At 47.4% G+C, this 22,525-nt stretch overlaps 2 protein-coding genes across 4 annotated transcripts in view; one reads left to right on the forward strand and one right to left on the reverse strand.

The window, feature by feature from the left end:
• The first annotated feature begins 25 nt into the window (after positions 1–25).
• Positions 26–10,363, forward strand: LOC116956632 (complement C1q tumor necrosis factor-related protein 5-like). Of its 3 annotated transcripts, none has more exons than XM_076054623.1 (5): positions 26–523; positions 1,188–1,382; positions 2,905–3,096; positions 5,359–5,421; positions 6,774–10,363. In XM_076054623.1, the coding sequence occupies exons 3-5, from the start codon at positions 2,922–2,924 to the stop codon at positions 7,268–7,270; spliced, it is 735 nt and encodes a 244-aa protein (XP_075910738.1). In that variant the 5' UTR covers positions 26–523; positions 1,188–1,382; positions 2,905–2,921; the 3' UTR covers positions 7,271–10,363. The 3 variants fall into 3 exon arrangements, with proteins under 3 accessions (XP_075910738.1, XP_032834291.2, XP_032834290.2); XM_032978400.2 differs by having other exon boundaries at positions 27–523; positions 1,188–1,304; XM_032978399.2 differs by lacking the exon at positions 1,188–1,382 and having other exon boundaries at positions 64–523.
• Positions 10,364–16,274: 5,911 nt separating this feature from the next.
• LOC116956574 (uncharacterized) overlaps positions 16,275–22,525 on the reverse strand; it is a 45,257-nt gene continuing 39,006 nt past the window's right edge. Inside the window, exons 13-14 of the mRNA XM_076054542.1 lie at positions 22,407–22,512; positions 16,275–21,006 (exon numbers count right to left, since the gene is read on the reverse strand). Coding sequence (XP_075910657.1) covers positions 19,292–21,006; positions 22,407–22,512 — 1,821 coding nt within the window. The 3' untranslated portion in view covers positions 16,275–19,291. The remainder of the gene's footprint in view (positions 21,007–22,406; positions 22,513–22,525) is intronic.

Below are 22,525 nucleotides of genomic sequence, written 5' to 3' on the forward strand. Positions count from 1 at the left end.
TCTCCCCCGCTGGCGTGGACGCTGAATGGGAAGGAAGGCCAATGATCTCTTGAGAGTATTTGAGTAAGGGCGTGGCTCGTAGAATTGCATAATCTATCGGTGGATATATCCCGAGGGACTGCAAAAGAAAGAGGATGCATCGAGCAAACCGAAATTGTTGTTTACAGCAAGAGCACTTTAAGTCGGACGCAGACGTCTCCAACGTAAAGCCGACCAAGCGAGCCCATGCAATCATCCACCACTGGTGGATCACTGGAGCGTGTGACCTTGATTTTTATATGTTCGTTGCTTAGCACCTGCACACCACCAAACATTCGTGTTGCTACCAACACAAGTTGTGTTTCCATCGACACGACATTTGGTGCTTGGGGGAGAGTATATAATTCTAAAGGTCCTTCATAAGAGCTATCGAAATTTGGAGGAAAGCCACTCTAGAAAAAAACGTTCTAAGTTCTGCATACACTTCCAAGACCTCGGCGACCCCCAAAGATTCTGTCCAACCTCTACATTTTCATCTTGAAAGGTGAACGGTGGATTTCTATATATTTTTTTACTGATAGCGATTTTGCATTAATGGCAAAAGTATCAGAAAATAAAAGCATTATGAATGTTAGGACAGTTGTATGCACAACTAAGACACGAATGTAATTATTTCTTGAAACGGTATTGATTTTTTTTAATTAAACAAAAAACAAAGCTGCAGTATGTGAAGAAAATTTAATCTCTTCCCATCTATTTCCACCGCCCCCCCCCCCCCCCATATATTTTTTCGACTGTAGATTTTCGCTACAATCGGACACTATAGGTCGACGTGAATGGAGGTTGTTGGTCGACCCAATCTTCATATCGACCTCAGTTCTGTTACGTTTGTTAATAGATTGACAAATATCCTGAGATTGGGTTAGCCTGGTCACCTATGGCCATACAAACAAAACAAAAAATCACACGTATGCATGCATGCATGCATTATGCAATGCTTTCCAACGTGAATTTTTTGGGGAGTATTTACTATTTAACATATATGTGTGCCTACCTGTTATGCTATACTATATATCATGAACTTGGACATTAACGAAGTTCCCACCCCATTGCTTGGGGATCGTGGGAACCTTGTTGGAATGTCTGCGTCGGATCCCTCCGCTATAAATAAATATTCTGACCCTGATTCTGTCTGCGTCAATGGCAAGTGCGTGAATGAACCGGTGGGCGGTGGTGGCCGCCCATAATCCAGCACTGCGGCGGCAAGCGGACGTCGCCGGATCGCCGCGGCTGCGCATCAACCCCACCGCGGGGGCGTCGAGGAGGTGGCGTATCCTGGCTCGCCAGGGGGAAGGCAGTGCAGCAAGTGAACTGATCTCCATCTCATTCCATCTGGGCGGCGGGTTTGTAGCGTTGCCCCCTTGCGCGCGCGTGAGTTTTCTCCGGCTGCTCCAGTGATCTCCTCCCTCGTGCATAATCAATTGGGCTGAAAACATCTGAGTCCATTCCGCGTTCCGATGATGTACACGTACGTACGTCATCAGTGGCTCTTCTGATTCCGTTCCGAAGACGCGCACGTACGTCAAAAAAATGTCTTCATCGGTACGTCTTTTGACCTGACGACGAACCGAGGCTCCCCTCGAGGCCACGCGGGGAGGGGCGTGTGGCACAGTTTTGGCGCCGGCTATTGTCGAGTGGCGGTGGTTGTGTCACTATGGTTCTCTGCGGTGAGGAACGACGTCTTTGTGAAAATAACGGCGCTGCTGCTGCTACTACCATGCCTCTCTCTGCATAAATGAAAGCTGAACCGCTCGCGCGTTCCGAGATACGGCGGTGAACGGGACACCCACCCACACACCACCCAGCGACTTGCAGGCGTCTCGGAACGGGCAGAGGGTTAAGAAAATGTATCTGCATCACCCTCCTGAAAAGGAGCCCTACGACTCAGCGTGGCTCTCCTGGATAAATAAGTAAATTATTTTTGTTATTGCCGCTGCTGAAGGAGGTGCACGAAGAGAAGTGAGGTTGGCGATGTTGGCGATGTTGTTCCATCTGTGCCCACTGTTTGTGTCGGTCCAGCAGAAGTAGAAGCGATGTTGGCGATGTTGCTCCACCTATGCCAACTGTTCGTGTCGGTTCAGAACGAATGGGAGGAGCGATGTTGGCGATGTTGTTCCACCTGTGGCCCACTGTTCATGTCGGTTCAGAACGAGTGGGAGGAGCGATGTTGGCGATGTTGTTCCACCTGTGCCCGCTGTTCGTGTCGCTTCAGAACATTGGGGAGGAGCGATGTTGGTGATGTTGTTCCACCTGTGGCCACTGTTCGTGTCGCTTCAGAACGAGCGGGAGGAGCGATGTTGGCGATGTTGTTCCACCTGTGGCCCACTGTTCCTGTCGCTTCAGAATGAGCGGGAGGAGCGATGTTGGAGATGTTGTTCCACCTGTGGCCCACTGTTCGTGTCGCTTCAGAACGAGCAGGAGGAGCGATGTTGGCGATGTTGTTCCACCTGTGCCCACCATTAGTATCGCTTCAGAACGAGCAGGAGGAGCGATGTTGGCGATGTTGTTCCACCTGTGGCCCACTGTTCGTGTCGCTTCAGAACGAGCAGGAGGAGCGATGTTGGTGATGTTGTTCCACCTGTGCCCGCTGTTCGTGTCGCTTCAGAACGAGCGGGAGGAGCGATGTTGGCGATGTTGTTCCACCTGTGGCCACTGTTCGTGTCGCTTCAGAACGAGCGGGAGGAGCGATGTTGGCGATGTTGTTCCACCTGTGGCCACTGTTCGTGTCGGTTCAGAATGAGCGGGAGGAGCGATGTTGGCGATGTTGTTCCACCTGTGCCCACTGTTAGTGTCGCTTCAGAACGAGCGGGAGGAGCGATGTTGGCGATGTTGTTCCACCTGTGCCCACCGTTCGTGTCGGTTCAGAACGAGGGGGAGGAGCGATGTTGGCGATGTTCTTCCGCCTGTGCCCGCTGCTGGCGTCGCTTCTTGTCGTCACGCTGGCAGAATCCGGCGGGTCGCGCACCCCGGAGCCGCTGGGGTCGTGCGTCGCCGGGATTCCGGGAATCCCAGGGCACCATGGCGCTCCCGGCAGGGACGGCCGGGACGGAGAGAAAGGTGACCCCCTTCTCCGGCCCTTCCCCACCAAAACCCCCAACTCAAAACCCCCCACACCCCAGAGCCGCTCCTCTAGGGCATTGGTTCTCACCCGGGGGTACGAGTATATTATTTGTATAATCGTTGTTGTAAAGTGCCTTTGAATGATGCGCTTCTATAGACAGCATTCCCTCATTATTCACGAACTTGGCTATCCGCGATTTTAGCTATTTGCTAATTGCATTTGGAACTGTACACGACTACCGCATCGAGAGAGAGAAATAAAGTTATGATTAGATAAAGCGATGAGAGATAAAGCGATGCGCAATAAAGTGATGAGAGATAACGTGATGACAGATAAAGTGATGAGAGAGAATGTGTTGCGAGAAAGTGATGACGTAAAGTGTTGAGAGAAAGTGATGAGATAAATCGATGAGATAAAGTGATGAGAGATAAAGCGATGAGAGATAAAGCGATGACAGATAAAGTCACGGCAGAGAAAGTGATGAGAGATAAACCGATGGGAGATAAAGTAATGAGGGAGAATGTGATGTGAGAAAGTAATGAGATAAAGTGATGAGAGATAAAGTGATGAGAGAGAATGTGTTGCGAGAAAGTGATGACGTAAATTGATGAGAGAGAAAGTGACGAGATAAATTGATGAGATAAAGTGATGAGAGATGAAGCGATGAGAGATAAAGCGATGACAGATAAAGTCATGGCAGAGAAAGTGATGAGAGATAAACCGATGGGAGATAAAGTAATGAGGGAGAATGTGATGTGAGAAAGTAATGAGATAAAGTGATGAGAGATAAAGTGATGAGAGAGAATGTGTTGCGAGAAAGTGATGACGTAAATTGATGAGAGAGAAAGTGATGAGATACATTGATGAGATAAAGTGATGAGAGATAAAGCGATGAGAGATAAAGCGATGACAGATAAAGTCATGGCAGAGAAAGTGATGAGAGATAAACCGATGAGAGACAAAGTAATGAGGGAGAATGTGATGTGATAAAGTGATGAGAGATAAAGCGATGAGAGATAATGTGTTGAGATAAAATTTACGAGATAAAGTGATGAAAGATCAAGCCATGAGAGATAAAGTGACCACAGGTAAAGTGGTGAGAGAGAATGTGATGTGAGAAAGTAATGAGATAAGTGATGAGAGAAAAAGCGATTCGATAAAAGATATCGTTTTCATCGGCCAATATCATTATTCGCGAAATTTGCTATTTACGAGCACAGCAAAACTTTGGATTGCGAGCATAATTCGTTCCGGAAACGTGCTCATAATCCAAAGCACTCGTATATCAAAGCGAATTTCCCCGTAAGAAATAATGGAAACTCGGATGATTCGTTCCACCACCCAAAAACATTGTATTCATATAAAAAATGATTAATACAAAATACCTTTTAATATTTGTATTATTTAAATTTAATATTAAAGTGATCAGATTTATTAATTACATTTCATCGTGGCTGGTGTGAGGGAGACGAGAGAGAGGAGAGGAGGAGGAGTGTTATTGTGTAGGACGACTTTCACTTGCAGTAAGAACAGTCACTACATTTGGACACAAAATAAAAATAAATGCTTTACGCACACACACGTGGTCACAACACTATAGTACTATAGTAAGCAGTATACATTCGCACGGATGTTGACTATACGAGTGAGGCACGCCGACTGAGACCGAGCATGGAAGATGATTACCCACAATCCCGCAGCGAGAGAGAGAGAGAGAAGAACCATTAGCTCAGTTGTGATCACGTGACGCTCAGCAGACAAAGCGATTACCCACAATCCTGCAGAGAGAGAGAGAGAGAAGAACCATTGGCCTAGTTGTGATCACGTGACGCTCGGCAGACAAAGCGATTACCCACAATCCCGCAGCGAGAGAGAGAGAGAAGAACCATTGGCTCAGTTGTGATCACGTGACGCTCGGCAGACAAAGCTTATACTGTGTACGTACTGCTCGTATTGCAAGACATCGCTCGTTTATCAAATCATTATTTATTTAAATTTTTTGCTCGTCTTGCAAAACACTCGCAGACCAAGTTACTCGCAATCCAAGCTTTAACTGTATCTCCGTCCGGAACTTATCCATCGCGAATAACGAGGGAATACTGTAAATCTAGATAAGATTTAACAAAAACAACGAAAGTCATCTAAGGATCGCCCAAAAATATGTCCGCTAAGACCCGCGCTAAAAGGACATGTCTATTGCTTTTTTTTTTGTAAAGTGCTTAACGATGCATAATCTGAACGCATCCCTGTGGACTCAGGGGTAACTGGATCAAAAGGCGAGCCCGGAGTTCATGGAAGCAAAGGAGAAGCTGGTGAACGAGGTGGGTGAATCACAGACCGTCACTGATCCAATGCAAATCCAATGCAGAAGATCCCTGGGGTTTGATCTTCCACGAAGCTCATGGTCCACCCGAATGACATCCACTGCAACAACAACAACAACAGCAACAACCGCGATTTGCCACTAATTGGCGGTGACATCACCATGGCGCTTGGGCCCGGCTATGTGCACGTTAAGGCCACGTGAAGTGCGGTTACCTGATGCACACGTGAAAAATGTAAAACTCTGCAGTAGTATTGGTGTGCGACTGTGGTCATCCAGAACAGAGACCGTACACAGCGTGTAATGACGCAATGCCCCGATCCACAAATACGAAGGAGACATCGTCACAGCGATGATGACAATGATGATGCACTACTCCGCTCTTGCTCCCGCTAACGCGGTCGACTGGGCTTGCCCACCTGAATGTGAAATTGTGGTCTTTGTTCTGCGTCTACATCAGCTGTTGACTCATAGATACCCATGGAGATCCAGACTCATAGAGACGCGCAGAGACTCAAAGACCCATAGAGACTCGCAGAAACTCGTAGGCACCCACGGAGACTCACAGAGATCCGTGGAGATTCTGACCCAGAGACTTTTGTAGACCCAGGCTTATAGAATCGCATAGAGATCCATAGACTCATAGAGACCCATAGAAGTGCATAGACCCATACACTAATGGAGACGTCACAGCGATACACTCCGCTACACCTGACACGGTTGTCTGGGCTTCACCGCCTGAACGTGAAATTGTAGTTGCTCGGCATCCGCTCTGATTAAAGTAGATTCTGAAGTGTAGCGATGTGACGCACCAAGGTCACCCTGGCCTTGTCACTCTCTTTCCATACCCTAGCCTTGCCACTCTCTCTCCACCCTGGCCTTGCAACTCTCTCTCGAGACCTTGTCCTTGCCTCTCTCTCTCCACCCTGGCCTTGCCACTCTCTCTCTACCCTGGCCTTGCCACTCTCTCTCCACCCTGGCCTTGCCACTCTCTCTCGAGACCTTGTCCTTGCCTCTCTCTCTCTCTCCACCCTGGCCTTGCCACTCTCTCTCGAGACCTTGGCCTTGCCTCTCTCTCTCCACCCTGGCCTTGCAACTCTCTCTCGAGACCTTGTCCTTGCCTCTCTCTCTCTCCACCCTGGCCTTGCCACTCTCTCTCCATACCCTAGCCTTGCCACTCTCTCTCCATCCTGGCCTTGCCACTCTCTCTCGAGACCTTGCCTCTCTCTCTCTCTCCACCCTGGCCTTGCAACTCTCTCCCTCTCCACGTCAGAACACTTGGCTTCCTGTGCTTTTAGACATGAGTGGAAGGTGCCTTACAAATAAATGTCAATTATCATTTGTTTTCAGGTGCCCCGGGTAAACTGGGTCCCAGCGGCGGAGCGGGCCCCATCGGTCCTCCGGGACCGCGCGGATCGAAGGGCGACGAGGGAGGGAGCCCCGCGGTCCCCAAGTCGGCCTTCACGGCCAAGATCTCCTCCTCCAATCCCCCCGCGGGCTCGCCCATCAAGTTCGACGTCGTCATCAGCAACGATCAGGGCCACTACGATCCCCTGAGCGGGAAGTTCACCTGCGTTCACCCGGGCCTCTACTACTTCGTGATGCACGCCCACGTCTATAAACACGATCTGTGCGTGGCGCTCATCAAGGATGGCAACAGAGTCGTTTCCTTTTGCAGTAACAACATAGAGAACAAATATGCCAATGCTATTAGTGGGGGGTCGGTGCTCAGCCTTAAGGCGGGTGACAAGGTCTGGCTTCAGGTGGCCGATGCTTACAATGGAATGTTCTCTCAAGCCGGCTATCGCGACAGCTCGTTCACTGGATTCCTTTTGTTCTCCGATTAAAATGAAGAGCATCAACCTCTGCCACATCAGAGCAGGATACATAAAAGCACCGGGTGGTTTTATTTAAACATATCTATATTTCACCTGTTAGACTAACAAAAAATCCCACTTCATGTAGAGGAACAAATTTGATGACGCTTTAGTGTTGATGAGCGTGCGAAGGCTCTTTTGTAACGTGCTGGCGGTATATTTTTTTGGGGGGGGGGGGTTTGCACACGCGTGTTGTGGCCTTTTTTCTTTTCACCAAGTGCACGGACGTGGAGACACGTTGGGATCGGAGGAGAAAATGCGATCGAATTTTATTGACTCAAAATTTATTTTTAAGAAAGTATATACTTTTAAGTGGGCTTGGGGCCAGAACACACGTCGCGAGAGAGGACGCCGAACCCAACGGTCGAAACTAAGGATGGAGTGGTAACCAAAGAGATAACACGCCCGAGATGACATAATATTTGATATTCTTGGTTCTTTCGGTAAATTCACATAGAAGGGAAACAAAATAATAAAGATATAAAACAATAAAATTCTCACGACGTTTCGACTGCAACACAAGCAATCATCATCAGGTGTGAAAACCACAGCAAGAAAATTTGAAAAAAGTGGCGTTTTTTTAACGTTAGCACCACGAAGTTAATCAGATGGACGAGTCCATCTATATTCATATTCTTAGCTCTTTCGGTAAAGTCACGTTGAAGGGAAAGAGCTAAGAATATGAATTACTGCAGTCACGAAAGCTTCAAATCAAAATTTGAGTCCATCTATGTTCGGAAAAGAGGAGGGGGGAGACGAAAATAATGGATGCGGTCTGAAAGCCACCGTAAGCGTGAACAATCAATTAAGACCCGAAATGGTTTATCAAATCCTTCCAATGATTGCTAAGCTATAATCCATCTTCTCGGTTGAAATTGTCTCTGTGTTTGTATATGTGGATAGCCTCATGAACGAATCTCTCATGGTAGCCAGATAGCTTGCAGAAAACCTCTGTCTTGGAGAAGTCAATGTCATGTGAGCCTACTGAATTATAACAGTGATCTGCCATGGCCGAGGTGTTGGTTCTACCGTGTTTTAAGTCTGCTTTGTGTTCACGGATGCAGTCCGAGACATGTCGTTTGGTTTCTCCAATGTAACTACTGAAAAAAAAACTACATAGCTCAGTGGGCCTTACCTGCAAAGATAAAGGTAGTTTATTCATTACAAAAATATATAACAGTTGAATTTTTCAGCGGCGGACCTTTAACATCATTAACATCATATCCAGAAGGATAATGTTGGTCAACTGGAAGAATTATGAGCCACCCCCCAAATTGGAAACAGTGGTATAGTCCACTCTGGAAGACAGCTGAGTCATGAGCTCAGGGGAAGCGAAAAGGAATTTGAAGTCAGCTGGTTCCCCCCCTCTCCCATCTTGTGTAGAGGGTAAAGTGAACTAGCCAGGATGAGGAGGGGTGGAGGGTAACAGGGACCAAAGAAGAGGGGGTATTTAAAAAATATACAAATCCCTCAGGGACCTAGCAGGAGCGGTGTTTGGATAGGTGAGAGGGAAAGTGCTCAATGCACAATGGCCGCATTTATGGTTTTTTTATTTTAGGTTTAACCCCATGCCACCCCCCCCCCCTCCATCTATCTCTCTCCCCCTTCGTAAGTTGGTTGTACCCCCACACCACCACCTCCTCCCTCCTCACTACCCCCACTCTCTCATTTAAACCCCCATTTTCCCCTGGCGCGATACCCCTTCGTGAACGGGATAGTGGGGCCAAACTATCCCCATCCTTTATCACCCCCCCCCCACCCTTCCCTTAAATGGCTCTCAGTCGCATATGGGATTGATCTATCTGGCGAACGATACCAGAATCAGTATTTATACCGCAGGAAGAGGAATCCGATGAGCTATAAAGCTCTTTTGTCACAGATCTCCAGTAGGGGCACGGGGTCAGAACGTTTGGTTTGCGACACGTTATCCAACTTGCTGGAACTGGCCTGCGTTCTTGTTGCAAAATATATAAAGGATTAAAAACAATTGAAGTTGATTTAAAGCTTTCGTGACTGCAGGGATTCATATTCTTGGTTCTTTCGGTAAAGTCACGTAGAAGGGAAACAACATAATAAAATATATTTTTTATCATTACCGAAAGAACCAAGAATATAATTGAAGTTGAGTTTAGTAATGGAGGATTTCACGGCTGCTCGCTATGAGTCGTACATTCTTGTATAAAATGTACGCATTTCCGGCGGGGGCATTGGCAATGCAAAAAAAAACGTGGCCCATTGTTAATCGGTAATCTTCTTCTTGTCCTTGTACGGCTGCTGATGTAGATGCCACAGAGCAACATCTCACAATGTCATCACATTGGGGTGGTCAAGCCCAGCGGACAACTACGTGACAAGCAGTAGCGGAGTAGTGAATCATCATCATCACCATCGCTGTGATGTCTGCTTCTTGTGTGTCCGGGGCATTGCGTTGTGTTATGCGCTGTGTGGGGTCTGTTCTGGATGACCACAGTCACACACTGGCTGATGCTGATGATGGTGAATTATGATATAAGGCTCAGAGAGGACTTTATCCAGCAGTGGATAGACCCTGGCTGATGCTGCTGCTGCAGAGCAACATCTCACAATGTCATCACATTCGGGTGGTCAAGCCCAGCAGACAACCGCGTCAGCAGGAGCAGTAGCGGAGTAGTGCATCATCATCGCTGCGATGATGTCTCCTTCGTATTTGTGTATCGGTGGCATTGTCGTTATACGTTATGCTGAGTGGTGAGTGAGTGGTGTCCGCATCTGACAGAAGATATACAGCAATAATTTACTCGACATTTATTTGCCATCTGTGCTTCAGGCAACATCTGCTACCGCTGGTGCCATGGTTTGTGCAGTGGGTGATGCGGTTAAGGAGTGGGACCACGAGCAGATTCGCGGAAGATCGAACAAACGCCAGAGGATCTTCTGCGTTCGGTCTTCCACGAGAAAGACTGCTGTTCATTAATCGGCACATTGATGAGAGTTTACACAGGTCAGACCACGCTTTAGCACGACCCCCGCTGATTCGTTTATAGCGCTCTGTCACTGAAAATTTTTTGTTTGTTGATTAAAAATGTTTTTTAAAAAAATTTAAATGATAACCAAAGTGCGTACCTGTCAACCCCTTATCAGTGCCTACCTTTACACAGACCAATTCAGACCTTATTGGTCGCCCCGTGCCCCTTATACATCTCAACGTTCATCCTGCAAAGTCCCATCACATGGGAGAAATACAAACAGACCATTACCACTGGTACACTCACCACTACACTCACCACTACATACCTGTCAACCCCTTATCAGTGCCCAACCTTATTACAGACCAATTCAGACCTTATTGGTCACCTCGTGCCCCTTATAAATCTCAACGTTCGTCCTGCAAAGTCCCATCACATGGGAGAAACACAAACCAATAGACATGGGTTGATGGCTATGCACGTGATTACGGGTGAGAACATGCAGCATCAGTGACGACCGAGGAAATGGTACCCCCCCCCCTTCATCCGCTCAGCCAATGAGAGTAACGCATGCTCTGAGCCAATCAGGCCCCGCCCCCACCCGCGATTTGTCCGTTCGTTGCTTCGTCCGCTTGTCGTGGAGAGGGTCGCGACGGCAGCAACGTGTTGAGCAGTGGTGGGCCACACCTCCCCTTCCCTGGCGACAGACTCTAGAGCAGTGGTTCTTAACCTTGTTGGAGGTACCGAACCCCACCAGTTTCATATGCGCATTCACCGAACCCCTCTTTAGTGAAAAATAAAATGTGATTTTTTTCAAATTCAAGACATAGATATGTTTTTTACTGGTACACAAAATGAGCCGTGCATGAACATTACCTTGTTCAAAGAATAAAACCAACACAATGCATAAACTCACAACAAATGACATACCTGGAAATCAATGTGACTTCTGCTGTTGCCTTTGAGAGATCAGTTCAGATATGCGTGGCTTCACCTTGGCAAGTGCCACTCTCATGTCATTTTCACAGCAAAGTCTGTTCCTTTTCTTCGTTTTTATGTCCAGCATCCTCGAAAAGGATTGCTCACAAAGATATGTTGTAACAAATGGTATAAAAAAATCCAGGGCTTTCTTAGCAATAACTGGATACTTGTTCATTTGTCGACACCAAAACGTTGAGAGCGTTGTTGTTCTGAAGAGTTGCTGTTGAACCTGGCTCTGCTGAATTTCAATGATTTCGTCGAGGAATTCATCATTGACATCTGCTGTTTCAACAGCAAACGTGAACGGCTGTCTCACCCATGCTGGATATGACTCTCTTGTAGGGAAATATCCGTCGAGAGACTTTGCAAGCTCATCTAAGTGCGTGGCAATTGTTTGCCTCAGTTCCGTGGATACAGAAATATCTCCGATTCCAGACACATCTTCGATCTTACTTGCACAGTCGTCCAGAAGCGGGAAGTTTGCGAAGTTATTGTTCTCTGTTCGTCGTTTCCATAACGGTAGCTTTTTTTGAAAAGCCTTCAGGTGTTCTTCCGCTTCCATGATATTGACTCCACCACCCTGCATCTGCTGATTGAGATGATTGAGAGCTGCGAATATATCAGCCATGTACGCTAAAATGAGAATGAACTCAGGATTTTTGAAGCAATCTGCATGGCAGTGTTGGTGCTCTTGCAAAAACAGGGCTAATTCCACACGCATGGCAAAAACACGATTCAGCACCTGTCCCCGGGATAACCACCGAATATTAGAATGGAGCAGAAGTACCTCAAATTCAGAGCCCATTTCTTTACACAGCTCACTGAAGATGCGGTGCCTCAGAGCACTTTTTCGCACATAGTTCACACATTCCACCACAGTTTTTAATACTTCTGCCATTTTTGGAGGTAAGGTTTTTGTTGCCAACGCATGCCTGTGCAGAATACAATGCGTCACAATGATGTGTGGTGCATCGGCCTTTACTAGCGCACCAAAACCAGACTTTCTTCCCAGCATGACTGGAGCTCCGTCCGTACAAACTGCAGAAACCATATCCCATGAAAGATTGTTGTCTCTGAAGAAGTCATCCACAAGCTTCTTCACATCGGCTGCCTTCGTTGTTGTTGTAAGAGGCTTACAAAATAAAAACTCTTCTTTTATCATGTCGTCTTTCACATAGCGTACAAAAACAGCAAGCTGGCTTAGATCAGAAACGTCTGTGGTTTCGTCGAGTTGAAGGCTGAATTTTGCCGGGCTTGAAATCAGATCCGCGACTACTTGAGCCAAGATGTCTTTACTCATGTCTTCTATTCTGTCACTGACGGTGTCATTTGAAAGGGGAATTTGGGATAATTTACCTTCGGCCGCTGTTCCGAGTATCAGATTCGCAATCTTTAATGCAGCTGGTTTCACAAGTGTTTCACCAATGGTGTGTGGCTTGCCCTGCTTTGCGATCAGGTAAGCAACTTCGTACGATGCTGTCAGGATCAGTTTGTTAACAGGTACAAATCCAAGAGCAGGCAGAGTGGCCCTTTCATCGAATCTGGCTCTCTTCACCCTGAATTCAGCAAGTGTTGTGTTCTTGTATTCCCCGTCTCCATGCAGCTTCAAGAAGTGTTCCTTTAGTTTTGCCGGTGCAAGACTAGAGTTGCTCAACTTGGCGTTGCAAATCATGCAGATAGGACGCTCACTCCCATCACGTTCCGTGATACATGAGAATCCATGTTGTACATATTCGTCCGACCACTTTCTTCTTTTGCCCGACATAGTTAGTATGGATAAAATATTAAAGAAATCACACGACGTACGACAACAACAGTCACACGTTGACTACTGAGTACGCACTAAATTCCCCGCAGCGCTGATTGGCCAAGCAGTGTAGCATGATCATCTGCAGCCAGTGATGGCCAAGCGGGCCGTGTGTGTCATCACAAATTTACACAATAATTCAAGTGTGTCCGGACCTCCGTGGCGGGGGCTCTGCCGAACCCCTGAGATCGACTCACCGAACCCCTGGGGTTCGATCGAACCCAGGTTAAGAACCACTGCTCTAGAGCTCTCGATTGCTATACACTACTATACACTACACACTACTATACACTACTATACACTACACTACTATACACTACACTACTATACACTACTATACACTATACTACTATACACTACACTACTATACACTACTATACACTATACTACTATACACTACACTGCTATGCACTACACTACTATACTCTATACTACTATACACTACACTACTATACACTACACTACTATACACTATACTGCTATACACTATACTACTATACACTACACTACTATACACTACACTACTATACTACCATACACTATTATACACTATACACTACACTACTATACACTATACTACTATACACTACACTACTATACACTACACTACTATACACTACGCTACTATACACTACACTACTATACTCTATACTACTATACACTATTATACACCATACTATACACTACACTACTATACACTACACTATACTATACACTACACTATACACTACACTACTATACACTACACTATACACTACACTACTATACACTACACTATACACTACACTATACACTACACTATACACTACACTATACACTACACTACTATACTCTACACTACTATACACTACACTACTATACACTATACTACTATACACTACACTACTATACTACTATACACTATACTACTATACACGACACTACTATACACTATACTACTATACACTATACCACTATACACTACACCACTATACACTATACTACTATACACTATTATACACTATACTACTATACACTATACTACTATACACTATACTACTATACACTATTATACACTATACTACTATACACTACTATACACTATACTACTATACACTATTATACACTATACTACTATACACTACACTACTATTCACTACACTATTCACTATACTACTACACACTACACTATACTACTACACACCACACTATAGTACTATACACTACACTACTAGACACTAAACTGATGTACACTACACTATTATAAACTACACTATTCACTATACTACTATACACTACACTATACACTAAACTAATGTACACTACACTATACTACTATGCACTACACTATTCACTATACACTACAATGCACTACACTAAACTGCTAAACACTACACTACTATACACTACTATACACTATACACTACTATACACTACACTATACACTACTATACACTACACTATACACTACACTATACACTACTATACACTACACAATACACTACTATACACAGACTCTAGCTCTTCCTGGGGAATTCCCACGCATTCCCAGGCCAGCCGAGCGACATCGTCCCGCCAGCATGTCCTGGGCCAGGCCCGGGGTCTTCGCTCAGTGCTTATGACGATTTGTAGTGACAATTGCATAAAAAATATAGATTTTTTTTTTTTATTCAGCCAGGTAAGAACTCACACGAGACCAGGATAAGGTTCTCAGTCTTCACCGAAAAGACACCTCGCCGACGGAAATTTAAGACTGAGGGTATCGCTTTTTAAGACCCGGATTGGGAGCGGAATAGCCCCTGCAACCTCTGCTCCCACTGCTGCCTTGTAAGACTAACAGCATAATGCACTCGCTGGTCCAGTACATAATACCGATGTGGATTTAGTTTTACTCATTAAGTAATGTTTACCGTCTGTATTATTACTAGCGCTATGACCGATACCCCAAGGGAGCCCTTGTTTATTGCTCATACGTACGGAATGACGCTGCTGGGAACGCATCCCCCGTATATGCAATGGGGGGGGGGAGTGGAGTATAGTTGATCCCCTTTTAGCACCGATTTCATTATCGCTGCTCTCACTCCAGGAGAAAGAACGACACATTCTTGAGTGCTTAGCGAAGGCCCCGCTTAGCGAAGACCGCACACACACACACAGACATCCAAGTAGACGAACCAGCACAGAGACAAGCCCACAGTGAAGTCGCCTTAAATAGGCGACTTTAGCAATCTTTGAAATAGCGTGATCAACCGGACTATGCGTTAATTGTGTTTTGACCGACCGTCTGTTGCTTTATATGGTTTCCAAAATTTTGCTAAACCCTGTTTGTCTGGTATGCTTCTCTCTCTGTGTTCCCTGTTGTATCTGTGTTAGTTCCCCCTACTTGGGTGTCTGTATATACATCTGAGGTTATGTGTTTCCCCTCTCTCATAAATTTAGCTCTTCTGTACCTGATGATGGCTGCTTGTGTTGCAACTGAAATTTCGTACGCTATTATGTTATTTTATTAATTCTTATTTATACGTGACTTTACCGAAAAAAAACACAAAGAGTAATTCCCATTCCAGCAACGTTCTTGCTTTCTCCAGAGACGGTTTGATGACTACACGGTGTGTGTGGGCGTTTTTGTGGCCCAAATAGAAGATGGCTTGATCCATCGCCTGCCACTTGGCGTCCAGACCCAGGCCAGTGGCACTCGCTTATCCCCAGAATGTCTCGATTGAATATATTCATTTCACGGAGGACTTTGGCTATCTTTGATGTCTCTCGTACATCGTCCTATCTTGGCTTTAGGACCCAGTAGTATCTCCTTCACACTCCTGACTTCCAACAGGCTTTCATCAGGAGTTGTCATACTGCCTGTAGATAGGCCTCAGCCCATCGTGGCCCTTGTGTTGTCTCATGCTCATTGGGGCTTCCGTAACAAACCTTTTTTTTCTGGGGTAGCGTTTTAGCACTACGTCCAACCCCCAACCTGGAGGGCCGGTATTCTGTCGTTTATCAGGTCCCGCGCCTGAGACCAGTCTGGTATGGCTGCAAGGAGCAAGAAACCCACCTCCCCCCCCCCCTCCAGCAGAGCTCTAAGGGCCTTTGAAGTACACAATCCTCACCATAACAAGGTCTCAGCAAGAGGGCGAGGACAGGGGTGTCTAGGCATTACCTTAAATTCATACTGTCACAATAATTACCCTTGGCGCACAGCATTCAGTGTCACCGATGATTCAGCAGTCACCAAACATCCAAGTGGCCACAACAATCCATGTTGTCTTTTAAGATTTTATTGAAGCATCACGGAAGGGTGATAACCAATCGTGTAAACTACACAGTAGCACTAACTTTCATAAAAAGTACATTTATTACACAACACGTAAGTTATCGTATCACTACCAATACTACAGAAACATAGGAATGCACTTTCATGTTATCTATGAAAAATACTGCAACGACTATAAGAAATAATCACTTTCTAAAGGGATATTAAACATAAAATATAGAGGACTAATATCGTATACGACTAATAACTAATTCACCTTTAGTCAAGAGAAAATAACGGCTTCCAGTGTCTCTTTAGGAAAGTCTCAAAATTCTGCCACGCTACCACCAGCCTGTCCCAGAGACTGGAGGCCGATGTTTGCACTTAAACAAAGTTGGCGTTCTCCGTGAGCACAACTATCAAACAACTACTCTTTATAGTAACACGAACAAGCTAGTCTTAAGTAAAAAAAGAAACTCACAGCAGATCTACCTTGGGCGTTGTTGCCGGACACATTTATGTGATACCACCACCACCACTAACTCTTTGCAGATAAATAAGTCACCGAGAGCTGGCAGAACTAAAAATCCGCAGAATCTCCCTTAATATAACACTAACCCATAGGCGCAATCCTGTATATATACATATATTGTTTAAAACGTTAGGGGGCTAGCGGTACTAGTGGACAGCTTTTTAGTCGTGACAACAAGCGATTGAGTTAATATTGCTTGATCCAGTGCCCACACGTGGTCTTGGCAGGTATATAGGTGCGTGGCCGATTTGAAGACTTGCCATTCCAATATCATCACTTCCAAATAACGTTGTCGAGCATCAATCTTTATCTTGCGTTTCAATCGTCCGTCCAGTGCACTGCGAGCAACCATCTACGGGGTGTAAAGGGGCGGCGCCTTCATGGAGGCAGCGAGAGCAACGGTCGGCACACGTGGAGGAACGTACGGCGAGTAACCGGCATCAGTGATGAGCAAGTGATGCGCGCCGGCAGTGGTTGGTAGAGCAGATGCAGTGGCTGAATGATCTTTGTCAAGGGCAAATAACTGGCTCCAGTGTCTCTTTAAAGATAGGGTAGTGGGGGCAAGAGTCTCAAAATTCTGTCACGCCACCACTATCACCCTGTCCCAAAAAGACCGGAGGCCGATTTTGGCACTTAAACAAAGTTGTCGTTCTCCGTAACGCTCACAACTATCAAACACGACGCTTTACAGCCACACGGCAGGCAACTGAAGCAACAGTCGGCACTCGCGGAGGAACACACAGCAAGCGATGAACACCGGCAGTGGTTGGCCAGAGCAGCTGCTGAAGGGTGAACGAGTGCCGTCGATAGGTGGCCGTCGGTAAGCCCCGGTGACCGCACATCTCTTCCTCCATGCGGTTTACATTCTCTCAAGTCGCGCTGCTCTCACAAGTAAATACATAACTAGGTAGGTACAACCAATTACTCTCGCACGAGTACACGGAGGAGTTCCAATGTGATCTAACACTAAAAACTAATCTATTCCATTTTCCAGGTGAAGCCCACTGAGCTATGTAGCTCTTTTTCAGGAGCGACCTGGCTATCACATATCATAGCTCAACGAAGCGGCTTGTCATCATCATCATCATGTAGAAATGTAGAGCAACCAAACAATCGAAACGTGTGATGTTGATTCTAAATGTGGAGAGAAAAACCGGAGGACTCCGGATAAAAACAAATCTAGGCAAACCACGGGGAGAGAGAGACACAAACCCCAAATATAGTCAGGTTTGGGACTGAACATGCATATCAGGCGAGGGAGATAACAAACATGTCTACAGTGGCGCCCCTCTTAGCTTTTGCTGCCACCCTCTGGCAAGAGTGAGCATCCAATTTCTGTAGCCGATTTCTGTGTCCCGTCAGCATCTCCAAGGAGATGCCAACTCCTGGTATGCAAGGGGGTCGTTGCTTCGATCCTAACCTGCTGTATATTTGGATTTTGCATGTCTCTCTCTCCCCGTGGTCGCGTGGATTTTTCACCGGGTCCTCCGATTTTTCCCTCCACGTTTAGAAACGTGCGTTTGGATTATTTGGCTGCTACTCCGACAAATTTCCACGTGATCAGCCGCTTCGTTGAGTAATATTTTTTTTGCCCATGTCGCTTCTGAACAAAGAACTGCATAGCTCAGTGGGACTTTACATGGTAACAAGTAAAAAAAAAGTTTTAAACAGCTCTGGCCTCCTCTCCGCCCTCCGTGTGTCTTCGCGTCTGTGTCTCTCCAAGACTTAAGAGTTCAGTTCAGTTGGTCGTCCTCTGTGATGGGCAGGGTCTGATTTTACAAACAGTGCCATTCTCTCAGCTCTCGTCGCACAAGCGTCTCTCTGGAAATTTACATTCGATGCGCGATAGGAAGGAGGAGGGGGCTAGGTCTCTTTTCAGTCGTCGTCAATAAGCATGGCGATTGTGATTGATGCAGGCCCGTTGGAGTTAGTCAGTACGAGGGTCACATTCCCCCTCTTGTGTATTGAGCGTGACATCTTTTCCCAGAACGGTGTCCACAAATTTTAGCTCATCTCTTTTGCAACCCCAGTTCGCAACCCCACATCCGTGTGCCACTATCGACTCCGAACACCTCAACGCAGATCTAGGAGGCCGGTATGGTTTTATACAGGGAGGGGCAAACCATCAATATTCTACAACTACTATTGTTAATATGGTTTTAGTTACACAGGATCACCGCCACCGTGTGATGGGGAAAAAATACGATGAAAAGCATCCCAAGGGCGAAACACTTCAATTTAAGGTTTCCACTCAGTGCGAGCTCGAAGGTGACTCTTTATAAATATTGTTACGAATAAATACCCCGTCCCACAATCCTTGGAAAGGGGCAGCTGTGACTATCCAAACAGTGTCTCCACACTATGGCACCGTGAACAATTCAGCCCAAGCACTCTTTTGTGAACATGTGTGTGGCTTCATACTCTCCAGTGTGTTCTACTACGTGAATCTAAAATTGCTACGCAGTGTTGAACCTGCTGCCAAACAGTCCACCATTCAGATGGGTGGATTTTCACCGGTGTGTATGACCAAATGCTTATTTAAATAAGTACGTGTTGTGAACCTCTTCCCGCAGTCCACGCACATGTACGGCCTCTCGCCGGTGTGCGTTATAAAATGCTTCTCCAAAGTGGAGCGCTGCGAGAAGCCCTTGCCGCACTCCTTGCACACGTGCGGCTTCTCGCCCGTGTGCGTCCTCGAGTGCATCTCTAAATTGTAGCGCTGCGTGAACCTCTTGCCGCACTCCACGCACATGTACGGCTTCTCGCCCGTGTGCGTCCGAGAGTGCGTCTCTAAGGTCGAGCGCTGCGAGAAGCCCTTGCCGCACTCCTCGCACACGTGCGGCTTCTCGCCCGTGTGCGTCCTGGAATGCATCTCCAAATTGTAGCGCTGCGTGAACCTCTTCCCGCACTCCACGCACATGTACGGCTTCTCGCCGGTGTGCGTCCTAGAATGTGTGTCCAAAGTGGACCGCTGCGAGAACCCCTTGCCGCACTCTTTGCACAGGTATGGCTTCTCGCCCGTGTGCGTCCTGGAGTGCATCTCCAGGTTGTAGCGCTGCGTGAACCTCTTCCCGCACTCCATGCACATGTACGGCTTCTCGCCGGTGTGCGTTCTCGAATGCGTCTCTAAAGTGGACCGCTTTAAAAAGCCCTTCCCACACTCTTTGCATATGTGCGGCTTCTCACCGGTGTGCGTTCTACAATGCTTGGTTAAATCGGTGCGCGCTGTGAACCTCTTGCCGCACTCCGTGCACATGTGCGGCCTCTCGCCCGTGTGCGTCCTGCAGTGCATCTCCAAATTGCACCGCTGCGTGAACCTCTTGCCGCACTCGACGCACATGTACGGTTTCTCGCCGGTGTGCGTCCTCGAGTGCGTGTTTAAAGCAGAGCGCTGCGAGAAGCCCTTCCCGCACTCGAGGCACACGTGCGGCTTCTCGCCGGTGTGCGTCCTCAAGTGCTTCTTCAACGTGGACGAATGCGAGAAGCCCTTCCCACACTCCTCGCACACGTGCGGCTTCTGACCGGTGTGCGTTCTGAAATGCGTCTCCAGGTTGGAGCGCTGCGTGAACGACTTCCCGCACTCGACGCACACGTGCGGCCTCTCGCCGGTGTGTTTAACGGAATGCCTCTCCAGGTGGAAACGCTGCGCGAACCTCCTCCCGCACTCCTTGCACGCGTGCGGCTTCTCGCCCGTGTGCGTTTTAGAGTGCTTCTCCAACGTGGAGCGCTTCGAAAACCCCTTCCCGCACTCCTCGCACGCGTGCGGTTTCTCGCCCGTGTGCATTCGGGCGTGCGTCTCCAGGTTGGAGCGTTGCGTGAACCCTTTCCCACACTCCATGCACACGTACGGCTTCTCGCCTGTGTGCATTCTGGAGTGCCTCTCCAAGTGAAAACGCTGCGAAAACCCCTTGCCGCACTCCTTGCATTCGTGGGGCTTCTCGCCGGTGGCGCCCGTCTCCTCGTGCCCTCCCGACAGATCCACGGCTGCGGAATCCTTCGCTCGTGGCGCACCTGTGCAGACATTCTCTTCCGGGGGATTATCCTTCTTCTTGTTAATGTGCAACGCGGAGCCTTCGAGCTTCCTTCCGCACTGCATGCAGCCTCGCAGGGAGTGGCTGGGTCGTTTGACTCTATCTGCCTTCATTCTTAATCGTCCGCCAAAGTCCTTCCTGCAGTCCGTGCAAAACGCTCCCGTTGCACGTCCTTCATCTGCAGCACATTTGCAAAAAACAAAATGCACAAAAACAAGCTTAGGCGCAAGGTACAAAGCAAAAGCACGATTCCAGTATTTTAAAATCACACCACTGCGGTGATGTCACCTGAAGCACTATACCAGTGATGCCAAAAGTCACCCATTAGGCCTCGCCTCCTTCCTCTGCATACCCTGCCACCTTACCCCTATGGCACCAGCACTTTCTGATTAGGCCGCGTGTCTCCTTCTCTTTTGGCTCCACGCCTTTCCTTTTTAGGCCACCCCCTTTTCCTCTCTAGGCCCTGCCTCTTTCTGTATAGGTCCTGCCCCTTCCCCAACACATGGGGGTGGGGCTGGTTTTGGTAGTGGTGGGAGTTGTGGAAGGGGAGAGGGGTGGGGGAGAGGATGGCGGTGGCAGATGGGGTCAGTAGAGCTCATACGTTTTTTTTGGGTCAAATCGGGTGAATATAAATGCGTCGCAGATGAAGGCCATGAAGATTTTATGCTATTCGAGCGTACAACGGCGATGTTGTTCGGGAGCTAAGTGGCAATGTCGAGGTGTGGATGGCCTGCAGTTATTAATTCGTAATAAAGTTGTTGTTTTTTTACGTGGGGTTAAATCATGGAAATATAAATGTGTCGTTAAACCTGCCACCACCCGACATAGCCAATCCCCCTTTCAGGCCCCCGTTAAGTTACCGATCAGAGAGGGGGGTGAGGGGTGGGGGGGGGGCTTGTTGTGTGTTTTTTTACTTCCTGACTATCCGTGTCTACGCGTGGAGGGTCGAGTATCGTCGTCAGTAGCGATACTCTCTACACAGGAGAGTGTCAAATTCAAAGACCGAATCGATTTGGGGGGGGGGGGGATGGGCGGTGGGCGGCCAAGTCCTTCTGTAGCGCCCCCCCCCCCCCCAACAACTATCCTGGTGAAGCTGTAAGAGCCATGAGACAGAAAGTTAATGTATTATTTCTGTGTATACATTTGATGTACATCTGTCATACATTTGTTGAAGACTGGGCATACTTGACTTGGAATATTCCAACTGTTTAGAATCCCCCTTGGTTAGAAGGCTCTTGGTTGAACCCATGTCGTCACTTCCGGTCTGGCAGTATAAAAGGGCAGCCAGGAGAAGAACCAGCCAGGAGTCGAGTGGACACAGTCTTTGACCGTGCGATAACGCGATAAAGTAGAAGGCGAGATATAACTCGCCTTTTGCTTTGTGCAGCTAAGAAATAAAGAAACGTTGTTTTTTTTTATTCAAGACACGTCAAACGCGCGTCAGACGTATTGCTCCACCAGGTTAAGGCGTAACTTTATTTTTTTGGTACGAAGAAAACTGCGCCCACAACAAACAGCCACCGAATGAATGCATTCGGGGGTGTCGGCGACACGGCAACGCGGCTTCACCCATCTCACCGGCATCGTCGTCCTCGTGTTTCACCGCCGTGTCCGGCCACGTCCCGGCGTTCGTGCCGTCTTCGTTCTCCTGTTTGATGAATGGCAATGCCGTCCGCGGGTCCATCTTTTGGGGAGGA

Source organism: Petromyzon marinus, chromosome 66, assembly GCF_048934315.1.
Source record: "Petromyzon marinus isolate PM22_M1 ecotype Great Lakes invasive population chromosome 66, UKy_Petmar_22M1.pri1.0, whole genome shotgun sequence".
Lineage (NCBI taxonomy): Eukaryota > Metazoa > Chordata > Hyperoartia > Petromyzontiformes > Petromyzontidae > Petromyzon > Petromyzon marinus.

Coding starts and splice junctions, on each gene's coding strand:
- LOC116956632 (XM_076054623.1), top strand. CDS start 2,922: ATGTTGGCGATGTTCTTCCGCCTGTGCCCGCTGCTGGCGTCGCTTCTT. Junction 3,097..5,358: donor CGGCCGGGACGGAGAGAAAG/GTGACCCCCTTC, acceptor CTGTGGACTCAG/GGGTAACTGGATCAAAAGGC. Junction 5,422..6,773: donor AGGAGAAGCTGGTGAACGAG/GTGGGTGAATCA, acceptor ATTTGTTTTCAG/GTGCCCCGGGTAAACTGGGT.